Raw genomic sequence first — 18,812 nt, forward strand, 5'->3', positions numbered from 1 at the left:
TATTCATGGTCGTGTGATTTTTTTAAGGAGGTGTCGAAATCCTTCTGGGGAGGGGTGTTGGGGGCGTTTTGGGGGAGGGGGTGTATAAATCCCTGTGTATGTGCGCGACATATGTGTATATAACTGCTCGTTTTGTCTCATTGCGACCAGTCGTTTACCCTCGTTATCGATCTTTTCCAACTACCCCCCCCCCCCCTTTCTCTCTCTCGCCATCCCCTGCTTGCAAGTGCGTGTTTCCGGAAGTGCCCCCCGCCACCGTCAACGCATTCCTACTCACCCGCAGTGAATTCGCGAAGTTCCCACCCACTGGCCTTCTGACATCGTTGATCTGCGAGCACACCAGGGTTCGCGCTAAGTTTCGACTTGTCACGGCCGTTTATTCGGGTCAATGGCATCCCTCCGTGCCTCGCGATGTTCATTTTGGGCCCATGGCTAGCTCATCTTTAAAGCTTCCGGAGTTTAACGTACTAGGTGTATCTAGCCGGAATAAGCTAATCAATTCCCATATTTTTAAGTACCGAGAGCACATGAAATGCTTTCTATTCGTTACATCCTAATTTTTTCGTTTAGTTTTTTTATGGATAAAATTTTCACGACGTAACATGATATCTTGATAATAGTTATCGCGACTGATATTGGCGTATGGCATACGATGGGTTGTATGCGTAGCCGTTGCATCTGTAAGTGCGCGATTAAAATGAAGTATGCAGTGCCAGTTGGAGAAAGGTTTCCCCTCGATTAGCAACGGGCGGGATTCCAACAACGCGAGTATGGAAGTGCAATAAAACTGAAGTCACTTTTGCTACCAAGGTTTGGCGAATGACAAGCGTGGGAAAATTTATGAACAGCAGGCAGCTTTTTGTTTTCCTCATTTCTTTTGATCCAATGCCCTCGTTATGCACTTTGGCGCGTCATACACTGAAAGTTTTGTTTCGTTGCCTATAGTTGGACACTGCTGGCCTCTGGCCCCAAGGTACCTCGTAATCCGGCTTAATGGCACTGAGTTGCTTTGCGCTCTCCTTTTTCGACTTCCCGTCACCCCATAATATCATCCCCGCTTTTCTATGTTTTTGCCCAAGGAACTGGTTCAAATTTCACTCTTGCTGAGGAGATATGCAATACTTATTCTTAGAAGCCTTTGATAACTCAAATGGTATCACCATTGCTTGGAGCAAAACTGAGGTCTTTGAAGGAACGTCACTGCTGCAGGTTTTGCCATTTGGACAGTGCGTATGTATGCGCTTCCCTAACAACGAACCAAGAAATTACTGGAAATGTGAAAGGTGCCATCTGATGTGCGGTTTCATGCGCCTTGTGATTTTTGACCGTTCTCTTTTCTTCGCATTTCGTTGAACGCATGGTTCCGTTCGAAGTACTTGTCTTCCGAATCAGCGGTTGTAGCCACAATACCTTGAGGTCTCGCTATTTTCATGTAATGGCATCATCACACAAAAAAAAAAAAGAATTCCCAGGACCATTTTGCGTGACACCGCTTTATAGGACAACTGGAAAAACCAGCACATGTCTCATCCGTCCCACCCCGTAGACAAACATTTGGTCTTCGTATTACCACAAACATGCAGAGACTAGAACAGGCCTCATGAAACACGCCCTTATCAGCAGGTGTTCATCTTACGATCAGAAGAATACAAGAATCGGACTGGTACCCCATACGCTGTTATAACTAGGAACCCCTCGCATTTTTTCGAGAATCCTCGTCGTTGTTCGAGTTATATTTTATATCGTGAAATTTTTCCGATATGTTTCGTCCCAAATAAACTTAAGTTGCTAGTTGCGCTCGTCAATGTCGTGTGGGTGCTTTTCTCGTCCTCGATTTTTGTGCGTTTATTCTAAGATTCTGCTACCAACGCGAACTCTCATTCTTTGCTCTTTTGCTGAGCTCAGCAGACTCAAGCCCCGAAAACTTCTACTGTCACATTAATTGATGCCTATTCATATTGTAATGTAAATCTTTTTCGCGTTCTTTTCTTTGTTTGCACTTGGTAATTTGCTTCTTGTAAGTGCCCTATACTTATGAGTGCTTCTAAAATCTGGGTCATTGTCACTTTAAAATAAAATTATGTTTACATAATAATTCGACATTATTCTTATTGTTATATAATCTCTACATCCATAACATTAATCTGTTCATATCCCAACTCCCTTCATTATTTCGCTTGCGAACTGCTGAATATGTTCTCTTCCTAATTTTAATCCCTCACTACACTTCCCCCCTCTTTCCAATTTTTACGGCGAAAATTTTAAATGGCCCGCTAAAAAAAAAATCAGGGAAGCTTGCACTCACGCGCAAGACTTCAATGGTGAAGCTGTTGTAGGTGATCATTTAGTATGATCATTTAGGTGAGTTTTAGTATAGTTGTGGTGTCGTGGTTGACGTCGGCGGCATGGCCATTTCAATGAACTTATGTTGAGTAAGGCCAGTGTAAGCTCGTAGTTTTGGTCGACGTTTTCGTACACCACTCTGCCAGCGCGACTTTTCGTCTCTAGCGGATGCTTTGCACGCCGAGCCTCTTCGAAGCGCGGCCTGTTCCTCGGCCGGGGGAACTATCCGCGGCCGGGCCATGGGGAGTCAGTGATCACCTACAGCAGCTTCGGCATTCACCCGCCGCGGTGGCTCAGTGGCTAAGGCGTTGCGCTGCTGAGCACGAGGTCGTGGGTTCGATTCCCGGCCGCGGCGGCCGCTTTTCTGATGGAGGCGAAAAGCAAAAACGCCCGTGTGTACGAGATTTCGGCGCACGATAAAGATCACCAGGTGGTCAAAATTAATCCGGAGCCCTCCACTACGGCGCGCCTCATCGCCTGCGTTGCGTCGGCGCGTTAAACCCTACAACCAATCAGCTTCGGCATTCAAGTCGCGGCCCTTCTGTGGTACAGAGCGCATGCGCGCGACGACACGAGGAGGAACGAACGAGGGCGTGCGCTATGACGTGTCTTTCTCGTTCCGAGCAAGTGTTGCCACGATACGGTGAAGGCTGGAGTTTTTTTGTGACCAATGTTGCCCAATTTCCCTAAGTGGGTATGCTTGACTTGACGGACGTGTGCTCGAGGCACACCGCGAATGCTGGAGCTCTTTTTTTTTTTTTTTGTCGATATGGGCTAATCTCTTAAGTGGGCGTGCTTAGCTTGACGAATGTGCGCTCAAGGCTTGCACGAGCACTCGGCCTTTTCTCGGTATATATAACTGCGGACACCATACACAAACGTTTTGCTCAACAGCTGCGCTGTTAAAAATGGCGGCTTCCGCCGTCGGCGTCCGTAATAGAAACGGCTCCTTCGGAAAGGTTTTCTCGGTGTCGATTCTGCAAAGCGCCCTGCACTAGCTCTGTATCATATGGCGTGGGAGTTCCAGCTCAACACCTCACTATCCGCGATTTCTAACCTCTCGGTTGAGCAAGGGAGGGAGAACTGGCCAGCTGGAGCGTCGAAGATCAGCTTCGGCTGATCCCCCGGGCTGAGACAGCTGTACGCTCCAACGGGGTCCTGGACTGATGAAACCGACCACTCTGCTCCTTCTATTTAATAAAGTTTATGCTCTCTCTCTCTAAACTCGGAAGTTTCGAGAGACCAGTGGTCGGCCACGCCAGCACATCGCAGATGAAGGGAGCGAAAGAATGCAGCCGAACGAGTGAACAGAAATGCAAATAAATTCACTACCGTCGTCAGCCCTCCCATTAAACGGCGGCAGGACAGAACCGTCGAGTAATGTAAACGATCATGAAGACGTAAATGAGAGAATACCGATCGCAAAGCAAAGTTTCCCAAGCGGCAAGATTATAAAGCGTTTGAAAATCCGAGGCGGAAGCAAGGCGTCTCAGGCGTTCAACGGTACATTCATGCTTTCGCGTTCACAAACCAAAGTGCTGAGGTGTTTCCTCTTTTTTTTTTTTTGTTTTCGCTTTTCTTTGGCATAAAACATGTCCGCTCATGTGTGCTACTTCTATGTTTTACGCTTTTCCCAAATTCTATGAATATTGTACGGTATATTTTTGCGATGAATCCAACATTTCAGTCTTTATATATTTAAACTGGCGCCGAAATCTTCGCACCGAAGCAACACGTGGGCTATGAGGCACCAATTTATAGAGGAGGTCTACGGATAAATTTAGAACCCATGGGGATATTTATGGGTGCAGAACTCTCAACCCAAAGGAAAAATTAGGTTTCTAAATCTGCGAATACTGATTTTACAATCATTTTTATTACATAATGATTCTTGCTGATTGTTTATTTCTCACTTGCTGCTGCATTTTAGTGTCGTATTATCCCTCCTTAAGTTAACCAGAATAAAGCTTTCGGCTTTTCCCGTGCGCTTCAAAAACGGTGTTTGATTGATTGATTGATTGATTGATTGATTGATTGATTGATTGATTGATTGATTGATTGATTGATTGATTGATTGATTGATTGATTGATTGATTGATTGATTTTACTAGTAGTAGTAGCAGCAGGAGCAATAGAAGCAATTTTATACTGTTTTAACTCCTAAAGTACTAAGTAGACCATCTTCAAACTCAAACAAGTCTTTCATTAGGAATATTCGTCTTGCTAGTGACTTTAGGTACCATTTGATGAGATTTCACAACGTAGAGAAGAAAAAGAGACACATGCGAGAACTACCTGGTGGGTTAGGTGGTTGCACCCATGGCAGCTGCAGTTGAGCTTCCAGCTTCACTCCACAGGCTCATAATTACTGTATAGGAATTCTATAAGAAATCAATGGGCTGAAGAATGAATGAAACGTGATAATATAAATGATCCGGATGAATGCCCATCTACAAAAACTGAAAGTGTGCAAGAATTGAGCGCCGGGCTTAAAAAGTGCTGGCATTTCCTGGTTCTGTGCTTTCCGTGAGAGCGGTTCTTCTGCCTGTCGACAGGAGAAGCGCGCTTCTCGGTTTAGACCAAACGGCGGTGCACGTGGCTTACGCCTCGAGTGGTACGCAGAAAGTACAAACGCAATTTTAATGCTCATTGTGAATTAAGCGTGTGTTCTTACGTCATTTACAGATATTTAATTGACAAACTCGTGCTTAGCCGAAACAAAATAGACGAAAAATGTGAATCACGAGCATTCTGAGAAACTTGAACCTATGGCGTTAAAAATAAATTCCGGCACATTGACGTGGTTCACGGAATAGCTAAATAGAAAGCCACATAACGGAACAGCTCCGGATACTGCGGAGCTGCTCCGGAAAGATAGCCAGGTGGGAAGCCGGATTGAAAGCAAGCAATGGGTGCTATGAGCAATGTGGTGCCTCGCCTTGCATGCAGGGTGTGGAGAAAAGAGGGGCACTCACTTCTCAGCGCCCAGGGCTCCAGCCTACGGATGGCCAGCACCCACTTGAAGAGCGCACCCATGCACTCGGGGGAAGAGCCGGCGCCCGAAGAGAAGCGATAGACCAGCGGAAGTGCCTCCTTGAAGATGCGCTCGATGACAGCCCGCAGGTTCGACTCCAGGTCGAAGCCGCTTCCAGGAGGACCCGCCGTGGTCGTCGTGGCCACTGCCTCTTCCTCTTCCTCGTCCCGGTCGCTCACTTGGCTGGCCTCCGTAGCATCTGCGCTGCTCGACGCTGTCGTTTCGGGCGAGCTCTGGACCAGAGCCTCTGCCGCACTGTGAGGAGACGGGCTGCGAGTTTCGGGCTCGGGGCTTCGGCTGGAGATATGAAACCGCGGCCAAGGTGGCTTGGTTCCCCCCTGGCTGGGCGGTGTATTGTCGGCAGCGTCGGAAGCCTGACCAGCGGAGAAAAACGGCGATTCGATTGGGTTTCCAAGGAGCACCGTGGTGAGAGTGGGATCCGCATCCGGAGGAGGCCTCTCCAGCGTGTCCGGATGCTGCGCATCGCCTCTGCTGGGCGCTTCTTCGGCGGTGTCATCGGCTGCGACTCCGAAACCTCCACGGGCCGGGGCGATCGGCCGCAGGAGCAGCGTCACCAGTAGCAGTGGCAGCAGCCGGAGGAGCGGCTCCGCGTTGCGCATGCCAGCCATGCCGTGGGGGCTTCTGTGGCGGCTGTGCTGCTGCTGCCGGTCGTCCGCTGGTCTGCCGTCCGGGTCGCGCAGGAAAGGGAACTGGCTGCTGCCGCCGCCGCTGCCTCCGGAGACGCCCGCCAGGCGAAGGTCGACGCGTTCACCTTTATCCGCTCTCGCTTTCTCCACCGATCGGCGACCCCGCGGGGCGTCGCTCGGGGGACGACGAAAGGTATCCCCCGGCTGCGCCACTGGCCAGCCCTTGCCACAAGCGCGGCCGTGCGATGCTCCTTGCGCATCACTTGATATGCAGCGGCCACGATTGCCCTGAGGAGCCGATCGTGTGCGGAGGTAGCAGTTTGAAGCCCATACAGGGTGACTGCGACGTTTCTTATGTAAGCAGAGTGAGGATATCGCAAAAATTGTATTATACACTGTGTATCACGCTTTGCAATATAACTGATCTAATAAAAAGCAAAATTTCAGTAATGATGGGATATGTGCCTCGGGATACCACACCAGCAACACAATGTCGCATGTGCGTCCCAAAGGAGGAAGGAACTGATGTCCCAGCGAACCCCTTGAACAAGGCTTCTTCAACAAGGCCTCCTGGGCAATGCTGCTACAATGCTTATGATCGGAAACACCTGCAAGAAACAGCCCTAGGCAGGCGTCTCGGGCTCTTGCAGGCGTCTTCATTATAAGCACTTCATGCTCTCAAGAGCATCGCCCTGATCAGTACACCCGAAAACATGTTGAATAAGAGGCTTCTGTATAGCACTGTGTTAAGTTTCTTTATGTTATATGCTAACGAGGCACGGTGTCTGGTTCCTCAGAGCTCCCACCGAACCGAAGGCTTGATTATGACTGTTATTTTCTTTCAATCTGAAACAGAGCCTAACCGATTTTTTTTTTCTCCATCTTCGAACGCAACTCATTCCGAACCGGTACGGCAAATGGTTAAATCTAAAAATGTTAATTCTATGCATGGAGCTATAGGGGAAAGACCTCACAGATGTTTTGTAATGCTTCTTAAGGGTCATAATTGGGATTAGAATTGTATACAAATCATGCCGAATTTAAACACATCCCAATGAGCGATAAGAGTGATATTTAATTGTAGCTTTAGATGAACGGGTTCTCAAATTTGCTTTGAGGATGCTACTCGGCGTTGCCGCAGCCTAGGTAACGCCTGTGCGTTCACCCGCCTTCTAGTTTTCCAGTTTTCCCGTGGCTTACTGATTTCTTTCTTTCTTTCTTTCTTTCTTTCTTTCTTTCTTTCTTTCTTTCTTTCTTTCTTTCTTTCTTTCTTTCTTTCTTTCTTTCTTTCTTTCTTTCATTTCATTTTCTTTTCTTTTCTTTTCTTTCCCTTTCCTTCTTTCTTTTTTGCTTGCTGACTTGTTGGGCGCCTTGCCTGCTGGAAAGATAACGTGGCACTTGTTTGAGCACAGCATATGTTCTATACCAAACAGCAGCAAACTTAAATCATTGCCGTAAAGAGAACACGTTACATTAGCCATTAAACCAGCAAATTCCGGCCTTTGTCGTATATTCAAACGTTGAAACGCGTTTAACATTTATCGTCAAGCAAAATTACCCTAATATTTAGGTTGCGCCATTTTTTGAAAAATGAATAGAATCGAAGCATTCCTGTGGCGCTGAGCCATTCTGAGATCAGAAGCTGTGTCGGTCCCTGCAGGACCGTTGCTGCGACACGCGCTTCCTCACCGCGTCGGCATCTTTTGATCAAAAGCGCAATCACGTCACGGGCTAACTAGCGCTGCATATTCGTAATTGCCACAGGATTAAGCTGCTTTGCTTTAACTGCAACTGATTCTACGCTTTGGATGCTTGAGCTTGGCGGCTTGCTTTTGTCGTCGCCTGCTCCCATTTTCAGCAGAGGTCCTTCTCGAGCCGGTGCTCACAATGACGTGGCGTGGTCAGAGCATTGATGAGGGGGTAAAATGACCACACGCTACCGGTGTTGTCGTCATGGTCCCTCAGAGTAGCATTTTCATTGCCTCATTCGAAAAAGGCTGGCACCGAAAGTATTGTGTCGAAGCGACAGGGAGGAAGCTGTATATTTAAGCTGTGTATATTTAAGCTGTAAGCTGTATATTTAAGCTGTATATTTAACCGATGGGATAGTGAACATTGGCCCAGATTTGTAGGTGATAAGAGCTCTCGAGTTACACAATCAACCTGAAGGGGTTATATCTAAGCTTAACAATGTAAGCATTACAATTCCGCCGGCATAGGCGTCGTCCAAAGCGTTTTTTTGGTTACATTGCGGGGATTGCATTCAGTGTACGTGGAGTCAATCTACTGCGCAGAAAGTACGTGCCTATCATGCACTTAAAGCAAGCTCGTTGAGACATAATGTGATTGATTGATTGTGAGGTTTAACGCGCCGACACAACGCAGGCGATGAGACGCGCCGTAGTGGAGGGCTCCGGAATAATTTTGACCACCTGGGGATCTTTAACGTGTGCCGAAATATCGTACACACGGGCATTTTGCTTTTCGCCGCCATCAGAAAAGCGGCCGCCGAGGCCGGGAATCGAACGCGCGTCCTCGTGCTCAGCAGCGCAACGCCTTAGCCACTGAGCCACCGCGGCGGGTGAGACATAATGTAAAATGGTTTGCAGCCTTAAGGGGAATCGTCACTGTCTATAACTAACACCGTTACACCATATATAAAAAAACAAAGCACCCTTTTAGAGTGTGTATATAATACCTAACACCCTTTTACATTGTATTTTGTCTTTTTTAACGGTTTTTAAGGGGGTGTTTTTGTGTTGTTTTTTGCTGAGGTGTATTGTTGTACTTATAAACAAAAAGATTGTAAATGATGTAACAGTGAAGAGCCGTGTTTTTCCGACATCCAGGCCTCGTCCTCTCGATGGTGGCGTTGGCGTTACGAGTTGTACTGTATAACAGTGCTTAGGAGTAGCGGTGGCCCTGTGAACCGGGAACGAGTCCACATTTGTGCTGTACAGGCATTGTCGATTCATTGTTTGTGTCAGATTCGGCCGTGATCGCGGCGAAGTTACGCACGGGGAGAGGTGGTCAACGTCACGAGAGGGTTTGCCCTCGTCCCTATTCTCTTTGGCCTTATCCCTCTTTGGATGCGGTTGGGAATGAGGTGCGGATTGGCTTGAGGGCGCATGTGAGGGGAATGCATTGGGATGATGAGCGGGGTGCCGACGAAAGAGGCACACTGTCAAGTTTAGAGGGGAGGTTGGCGATTTCTAGACCCCTAACTCTTTTCGCTGCAGTGCATAAATTCCTCCAAGGAATTCAGGCTATATAGGCTAAGCAGTAGACGGTGGGTCCCTTAATAATTCCCCTGCCGCAGTGGCCGAGTGTCTAAGGCATTGTGCTTCCGAGCCCAGGAAGCCGAGTTCAATCTTGGCAACAGCGGCCGTTTTGTGTGTGCGTGTGTGTCAAGGCAAAACACGAGAACACTCGTGTATCGAGATGTCGGCTCTTGTTAAAGATCCCAGGTGGTCAAAATTGATCCTGACCCCCGTACTACGACGCACCTCGTAGCCCAGGTGTAGCTTCGGCGCATAAAATAACTGTTTTTTTTTAATTCAGTCTCGTTATATAGTGATAAAAAACATCTTATATTGCCCACAAAAAAGTCTTTTCTGAAGAGCACCTGTGTGCAGTAGTGAAGCCAAACCTAAAGGGCTCGACATATATCGGTATATTGGGATACATGAGGTACTATGGGGGTATTTAAGCCCTTAGGTAATTCCTGCTTTGGTATAAGACCGCTCATGTGGCGCTCGAAAAACGCTTTCATAGCAATTCAGCCTATTACAAAGGGATTCAGTGCGTAGCAGGGCAGCTTATTAAGCATTTACTCGTCTTTTCACCTTTGCGAATTCCTGCAAATTTTTTTCAAGGACCCCTTATCTTTCCCTGTCTCTGTGTTGACACAAAAACTTGATCTGCAGTCATGCATCATGCGAGGCAAAATATCTTTTCATTGCGTAATGCCACAGCGTAGACCACATTGCTTCGACTCAGATCACTCACTGGGTTTCGTCATTGACCTACTCTGCCCTCTTTATCGCTGTGATTGGTCATTTAGTTGCCTTGTGGTGAAACTAACCCATGGACATTTTGATAGTGTCCAACCGTATGCACGAAATTGTGTTAATGACTGCGTGCTTTCGACTACAAATGGGCACGAGCATTCTTCAACATTAAGTAGCAAGTCTGTCATCCTGGTACTTTATTCAGTTTTTGAAATTTTTATCGTCTACTTAATGTTTCAAATATGTTGAAAAAACATCATTTTATCCAACAACGTCAAGCGAGCGCGCTTTACTTGCAAGCATTCAACGAACCGCTCATGAGCGTCGTAAACTTTTCTGGTTGCACTCGTAAGTATGCGTTCGATGCAGCGAAATATAACTATATTCGTGTGCATGTACACTATATTGTGTACATGAAAGTCCTTCGCTGTCACGGTATCATAACAGCAGACGATTAAATTGCCTGTGGTATATTCGGTTTTTAGCTGCCCGTGTTGGACCGGAAACAAGTCCGCTGAAAGTAAATCCCTTCGTCGTTTCAAATCCCTCTTCGAAATCTTGATACAACGCGAAATGATTGTCTTGTTTGGTTATGGTAATTCCCATAGAACTGCGAGTTATCGTTCTTTTTGGAGGCGCTTGTAATTAAGAGAGAGAGAGAGAGAGAGAGAGAGAGAGAGAGAGAGAGAGAGAGAAGGGGAGGTTAGCGGGGCCGGACTGCCCATATTGACCCGGTGGACTCATGTTTGGTTGTCTCCCACCACAGCTGATAACGAGAAAATATTTTCATGATAAAGCATAAGCATTCACGAGTATTTCAGATAATTTATTATGGGCATAATTTGGTTTTCCTTTTAGTTCCTTTCGACGGTGAAGCTTAAATCGCATGCAGGGAATTACATGACTACAGTATTATCATTCATAAAAAATATTAACGAGTTTTCATTCTTTTATAGGACAACATGACCTTAGGCGGACATTAACGCCACAGGGGGCAGCACTCTCCGCCTGGGACCTGCGAATTCTTCCGACGCTTGCCTCGGCCTCACCACCGCCACCCCCTTGGTCACTCCCGCCTGTCACAGTGGCCCATCAGCGAACTGGTATCCCCCGTACCCGACCAGTTGCCCGTGAGAAAGCCCTTCAGCGTGTCCTTGCGGCAAAATTGCCAGATGAAGTGGACATTTACACGGACGCCAGCCTTTCGCCTTCCCATATGGGTCTGGCCTGGCGCTGCCCAGCTCGGCTGGACTTGGGTGGCTCTGTCATTCGGCCAGGATACCACTCGCCTCCCTTGGAAGCAGAACTTCAGAGCATCCTCTGCGCATTGGATCACCTGACCTACAATATTGCAACGCCGCCCCCTCCACATTTTCGGATCCTCACGGACTCCCATCAGGCACTTCAAGAACTCCGCAAGCCCTTCAGTGATCACCCAACTGTTCACGAAATCCAACACGTGATCGCCACTTTGGCTCGCAATGGGACCACTGCCCGATCGGCATGGGTGCCGGGTCACACGGACTCGGATGGGGGCAACCAGGCTGCACACGATGCAGCAAGGGAGTGTCTCACTAGTACCCCTCCCCTGGACGACGACGCGTCGCGCCCCTCTCCTCACCCTCGCCTACAACTTGACCGCGCACGCCATGCTCGGAAAGTACGCCTTGCGTCCGTTACTCCCGCTGGCTACCTGGCTCTGGCTCCTCCGATGCCTCGCTCTGCGGAAATCTTCATCAACAAAACTATTGCTAACGCAGCCCTCACACCCCACATCATGAGAAAATGGATTCACCCGGCAAAATCTCCACCTCCTTACTGCCCCTACTGTCAAACGTTAGTGTTCGCCACCCTCAACCACTTAATCTGGCACTGTGCCGCATTTTCTTTGTACCGCCCAATACTCGTCAACGCTTTGCCACGTGATTCCTCTCAAGACGAGCCCCCCTTCGAAGACGCTAATTTTCTCTCAGCTCTCGGGGTGTTCGGCCTAGAGAGTGGTCTCTCGAGATTAGTGTAAACCGGGGCCTACCCCGGTCGTAAAAGTTGACTTGACTGCACTCACATGATCCCAGTAACCCTAGCCTGGCTCTGCTGACGGCAGTGATCTCTTCTAAATCGTTCAAGGACCCACCATTTGTGCTACTCGGCTACTCCTCCCTGCCTCTTACCCCTCCTCCCTTATTATGGCCGCATGGCCTTCCCTTCGAAATAAAGGATTACAACAACAACAATTCTTTTATAGCGCACGCTTAGACCGGACAATTCGAGGCAGGTAAAAAAAAAATAAAGGAAGCGCACACTAACGTGTAACACTTGGAAGTAGCAAAGCTGTACGCAACTTTCACCAGCATCACGACGGTATAATCCACTATTGAAGCCGATTTGCTTCTTCTTCGCTGCCCCAACGACCTTTACTGCATCAATGTTGCTGTAAGAGTGAACTTCCTTCATTTTTTTAGAAGTGATAATGATTGGACGTCACCTTGGAAGGGCGTCCGCCATGACGTGTCTTTCTCGTTCCGAGCAAGTGTTGCCACATTACGGCGAACGCCGAACGCCTTTCTCGTTGCGAGCAAGCGTTGCCACGATTACAAAGAACGCTGGAGTCTTTCTCGTTTCGAGGAGGTTTTTTTGCCAATATTGGCCAATCAATCTATAAGTGGGTATGCTTGGCTCGACAAACGTGCGCCGGGGACGCTGGGCTGTCGCCGGGAAACAGGCACACACGAGCGCTAGGCTTAGCCTAGGCTAGGCACGTGCGCGCGCTCAGGTGCACTTGGCATTTTCTTGGTATTTTTAACTGCGAACACGAAACTCTTACGATTTGCTAAACAGCTTCGCTGTTAAAACAGACGCTAACTATGTTATAAAAAAAAATTGGCTGCGTATCTGCTCACTACGCTGCAAATTTTATCAAAAGACGATAGTTTTCTGTCGTGCCTGCCACGCAAATGTCTCTCATGCCCCCCCCCCCCCCTCACCGTCCCCCCCGATCACACTCCTCCCACGTAAACACGGTAGAGGTTTGCTCAAGTCAATTTCGTTTTCCCGCGTTTAACTTCGCGCACCATCTTATGTCGAAATGTTGTTTTCAACGCCTATTTTTCATTTGCTGTTGCCCATATCAAGCGCACATCTATTTTTAATTAAAAGAAAACTGACTAGTGCCAGCTGTGCATTTATGTTTTGCCTCAAGCATCTCTAATATTTTCTTTGTGATCTGCAATGCTGGCAAGTTTGAAGTCTACGGTACCAGATATAGTGGTTTGGAAACGTTTTGCGTATATAAAATTTTCTAATTGTTTTATAATTTGGCATGGTGACTGAATGAACGGAGAGAGAGACAGACAGACAGACCAAAAATTTTCAGGCTTAAGTATCCCAAGAACGACGATCGTCTTGTAAATTCCTAGCTTGCACTCTAAAATACCGTGGTTCAGCTTCACCACAATGCTCTCGCCTGACAAATTGGTGCCGCCAACGAAGTAAACGCGAATGATGACGATAATGCAACTTTCTTTTTCCCCAAAACTGGGTGTAACAAGGAAGGGGAAGGGGGAGTCTGGACAGCAACGTGGATGCCACCTGACTCACAAATGGGGTCTGCGCTGTGGCACGAGGCAGCGCAGAACGTCACGCTTGCATTGCGGGATGCCGCAGCACAGACGAACGTTTGGTTCAACTCGAATGCTCGAAATTGTCATTCGTCGCACATTCATTGCCGGCTGCAATGATTGGTCAATAAAGTGCGTTGTAGTAAAGCTGAACCACGGGACTACATTAGAGTTGCGGTTATAAGCGCGCCTCTCCCCAGCTCGCCCTCAAATACATTGGCGATCGCGCTCATTATGCGCACCGAACCCCTCTCTCGTCTGTGCTCTTCTCTCGCTCGCTGTGGTGACGGATCTACGAGATAATTTTGCCGACATGCCCTATCTATTGCTTATGCAATAAAAAATTAATTCTGTTTGCAGCTACATGCTGTCAAAGGCTTGAGACATTTCCGCGTAAAGTTTCCCCGGCGGAGTACGTTCGTTGTCGGCTCAACAGCAGCGTAAGTCGCAGAGATTGCTCACGCGCGGGGTGAAGCCGTGCAAATGGAAGGGTCCTCAAATGAAGCGACTTTCGGGAAGGCAGAGATCAAACAATCATCCGTATCTGCTGAAATACTTGTTTCGCATCATAAGATCGGCACTATGCACGGGTCTGCACATCCGTGAAAGGTATGAACACGGCTACAGAGTCACAGATTCGAGAACCGGTGCAGCGGTGTGCGCTGCACAATAGCACATGCCGCATCCTATATTTTTCCAAACCACTGCCGCTGCATGCAGCCATAAAATTTTCTGTTCGTGCACCCCATAATAGTTAGGTTTTAGGTTTTCCCTGTAGTTTTGCTTAGCAGACAAATTAATTAAGATGTCTACAATGCCTACTAAGATGCTCAATGCGGGCTGGTTGTAGGCATCCGCACGGGGAACTCAGAACGCGCTGCAGCGAAATGTAAGAGGGACAGTGAGGTAACAACCACACACAGAGACAGGGTAACGGGCGATGGTGCCGTGCCCCAATTTCCCACCCCTAAGGGATACGTATAGAGCTCTACATCAGACCATCTATCGAGATTGGATGACGTCGAGGAACGTCTAGTGGCAGCACGACTTCCGTTAAGAGTTTGTACCTTTATTCAAAATTTGCTGGTTGGTTGCTGGTGATTCACCTTCACAGCGTAGAATCGATTATGATTTTCTCAGCAACTGTTTCCTAAAATTAGAGCGCTGTGCGCTGTCGAGTTCCCAACCACGAAGTAAATGACAGAACATACAAGCGGCAGAGGTATTCCTCTTACGAGGCCCAAACCCATACGCAGTCAAGCTTTACCGAGAAGCTGTATTAGGATCCTTTCGCGACATCTTGTGGGCACATTGCAGGGGACAAAAGAAAATTTACAAGCCATTCTCTCTATGAAGGTGGAGGACAACCGAAGGTGTGCAAAACACGCTTGCCCGCACATATATATCGCGAATCTACACGTATTTATTTTTCTCGTCAATTGTAGATGGTAGTAACTATTAATTTGAGATTGTTTCATTAAACTGAGAAAAACTAGAGTTTCATCCCAGAACACAAACATCGGGCTGTCCGCTCCCCTCATAAAAGCCCATGTTTTGACAGCAGAAGGGAATTCTCCAACCCTGGAAACTTCACTGTCAGCTGCCTAATTAAGACAAGTAAGTTAACCTCAGTATAATAATAGAGTATTCTTAGCGGCCAATTTTCATGTAACTTATGTTGGGTGATTTAGGATAAAACCGGAGTTACAACCGTTTTCTGTAACCATACTCCCCCTGTACATGCCCCTGAATTGACAGTAGGCAGGAATTTCGTAACGTTTACAACTTCACCCTTAACTAGCTGATCATGACAAGTAAATGAAACTAAGAGCAATGACAGGGTCGTCTTTTAACCCAATCGGCATGTAATTGTTTTTGGGAAAGCTTCGATAAAACGGGAGTTACAGCTCTTTTCTCTATGCTTAGCATTAGCGAAACAGTCGCATTTGCCGCAAGGCAATTTTGCCTCCCCAGATTTGTTGAAGGGCGTAAAAAATTCGCGGAACACTAGCCCTAAACAGCCGCGCTGCAAAAGTAATATTAAATGCTAATGGAAAGCCAAACTGCGCGTGTCACGAGTAGGGAACAGCCTCTCCGTCATCCACCTTTTCGTTGCACTTTGGCGCTTCACATCGGTCGTTTTGCAGTTATGCTACTAAGTAAGCATTGCAGTGATTGGCAAACGTCCATGAGGCACCTAGTTAACATTAGCGTTTACACAAGCCCAGCAAATTACCTGGCACGATAACAACAGAACAAGCACGTGTTGAAAATTCGAAAACCACTCACTGTCACAGGCGCCTGGCAATAACAGCGCTGTAAACAGGTTACGTCAATGGCCGATGCAATAGCGATACAGTCGAGAAATAGTGACGTAGGCGTTCGGTTATATTAGTTGGCACTATTTTAGCACAAATAATGAATTGATACCTATTACACAATATGTAAGCAAACTTATGTAACAGTATGCATTGGCTAAGACCTATTTGCGCGAATAATAACTGGAGGATTACTTACATAAATATTGAACAAACATAAGCATACATTATTAGTACTATTCTATCACCACGATGGTATCAATTTAATTATACTAATTAACTAATGGAACACCTCGATAGATCTTCACTGGTAACTAATGTATCAGTTACGCGCTTGTCTGCTCATGAGCGAGAAGGTGAGGAGGAACACGAGCCCGGTCCCCGTCAGGGATGATGAAACCGCAGCATCCTAAGTTGGCGAATGACGAGGCCAAGGTTACGATTATAGTAAAAAAAGATAGAATCTGCGAAAGGACAGCAGCGCCAATGCACGCCATGCGCTGTTGTCCCAGGACAGATTATGGTTTACTAAAATTGCATGCTGCACCTCAACATTCGCCATATTCGTACATTTGGTGACGCTGCTTGTTCATTTTTCGGTGTTGTGGTAAAGCCCACCCGCGTACATTTCTTAGAGAGTAATACGTACGTGTTCGTGCACGCTACACGCGTGCCTGCACGCACGCACACACACACACACACACACACACACACACACACACACACACACACACACACACACACACACACACACACACGCACGCACACACACACACACACACACACACACACACACACACACACACAAATATATATATATATATATATATATATAGTCTGCACAGATAAAAACTCACACAGAGCGCGAAAAAATAGGGTTAGTAGAGACACAGACACACGAGACAGACGTAGCAAATAGAAATAAGTTTACTGACGTTTCAGGAAGAGGACTTCCTTTCTTCAGACTGTCGATATATATATATATATATATATATATATATATATATATATATATATATATATATATATATATATATATATATATATATATATATATATATATATATATATATATATATATATATGCCAATTGCTAACCCCGACCTCCGACCACGTTCTACGTGGCGGCCGCTGGGAAAGAAGACGTTCTACGCCTCCCGCGGTAGTCGAGGGGCGGCGCTAGTTGACCGGCCTCAGAGCTCTTGTAAATATAAACCCCCGCTTTAAAGTCGAGAGAGAAGCCGCTGTGGGGATAGCGTAATGGCGAACGCACCGCACCGGTTATGCGGAGATGTGGGTTCGAGTCCCGCTCCCGGAAAAACGGCGGATTTTTTCTCGTCTTATATTTTCGCTTATTTATCAATGAATCAAAGAAACGTGACAAGCACACGTCATTCGGCCCTATTAAATATTTCGAAAAAAGCCGAATAGCACTGGCAATGACGACTGCAACCTTGATATGTATCTTTACCGAGTCCCTCGTCCCGTATCTCTCTGTTCTGCTACATGCATTACGAGGCACTGGCTCCAGCAGTTCGGATATGCCAATTGCTAACCCCGACCTCCGACCACGTTCTACGTGGCGGCCGCTGGGAAAGAAGACGTTCTACGCCTCCCGCGGTAGTCGAGGGGCGGCGCTAGTTGACCGGCCTCAGAGCTCTTGTAAATATAAACCCCCGCTTTAAAGTCGAGAGAGAAGCCGCTGTGGGGATAGCGTAATGGCGAACGCACCGCACCGGTTATGCGGAGATGTGGGTTCGAGTCCCGCTCCCGGAAAAACGGCGGATTTTTTCTCGTCTTATATTTTCGCTTATTTATCAATGAATCAAAGAAACGTGACAAGCACACGTCATTCGGCCCTATTAAATATTTCGAAAAAAGCCGAATAGCACTGGCAATGACGACTGCAACCTTGATATATATATATATATATATATTTATATATATATATATATATATATATATATATATATATCGACAGACATACAGACAGACAGACATATGGGATATGGGTAGGCTGTCTTAATTTACTGAGCCCCTCATTTTCCATTACATTCCTATACTTATAACTGTGTAACTGTGGGACCTGGATACACAAACAATGCCTACCCGTTTCGTTGCCCGATATCGAAAATAGGAAAAAAAGGCAGTTACGCTTTGAACCGAGGCTTTGCTCCTAAACTGGTGAAGTGACGTCTTGGTAAGACGCCAATTACAGTTCCCTCTCGTCTGCACAACGTGTCGGCATAGAGCGGGCTTGCAAAGAGTCAGTTAAAGCTACGACATGGGCGCCATGATGAAATTCGCCCTGCAGCTGAACGGAGATGTTTGATCTCTGATATGACTGATCAACATGGTCGAACTTTCAGTCAACAACGCGGGCGAATGGCGCAGGCAGAAGTCACCACGTTTAAAGTAAAAGGGGTATTTGTAAACTGTTTACGCACGAGTCTGAACTGCCGTTCCTCTTACCGGTATTCTTGCACAAGATTGCTGACGTCTGTCTCACGTAGCCTGTATGTGAGTTGCGCGAACGTGAAACTTCTGACCTGACAAGATAAATGACCGAAAGATTAAAATAAACACGTTTATCGAAGGAACTTCGGGTAGTCGGATTTTAAAACTAACCGCCATTTACTCATCAGGTGCAAAAATAACCGGCAAGAAGCAATGATACAGCGCCGAACCTCCGAGTTTCTCCATCGCACAGTTCGATTCCTGTTTCCTGCAATTATCAATGCTGGTAACGTTGTTTCGTTGATTGGGTAAGCTCCCATTCGGCTTACAGCAGAAGCGTTCAACAGTAAGTTGGCGGTTAAATCTCTGGGTTGCTTAGAATTTAT

At 47.0% G+C, this 18,812-nt stretch overlaps 1 protein-coding gene across 1 annotated transcript in view; it reads right to left on the bottom strand.

The window, feature by feature from the left end:
* Positions 1-6,126, bottom strand: part of LOC144144541 (nose resistant to fluoxetine protein 6-like) — a 113,211-nt gene extending 107,085 nt beyond the window's left edge. The window contains exon 1 of the mRNA XM_077676049.1: positions 5,319-6,126. Within this exon, the coding sequence (XP_077532175.1) occupies positions 5,319-6,006 (688 nt within the window). The 5' untranslated portion in view covers positions 6,007-6,126. The remainder of the gene's footprint in view (positions 1-5,318) is intronic.
* Between the last annotated feature and the right edge of the window lie 12,686 nt (positions 6,127-18,812).

Source organism: Haemaphysalis longicornis, unplaced genomic scaffold (assembly GCF_048455015.1).
Source record: "Haemaphysalis longicornis isolate Haplotype H1 unplaced genomic scaffold, Haemaphysalis longicornis Haplotype H1 scaffold_1, whole genome shotgun sequence".
NCBI classification, from domain to species: Eukaryota; Metazoa; Arthropoda; class Arachnida; order Ixodida; family Ixodidae; genus Haemaphysalis; species Haemaphysalis longicornis.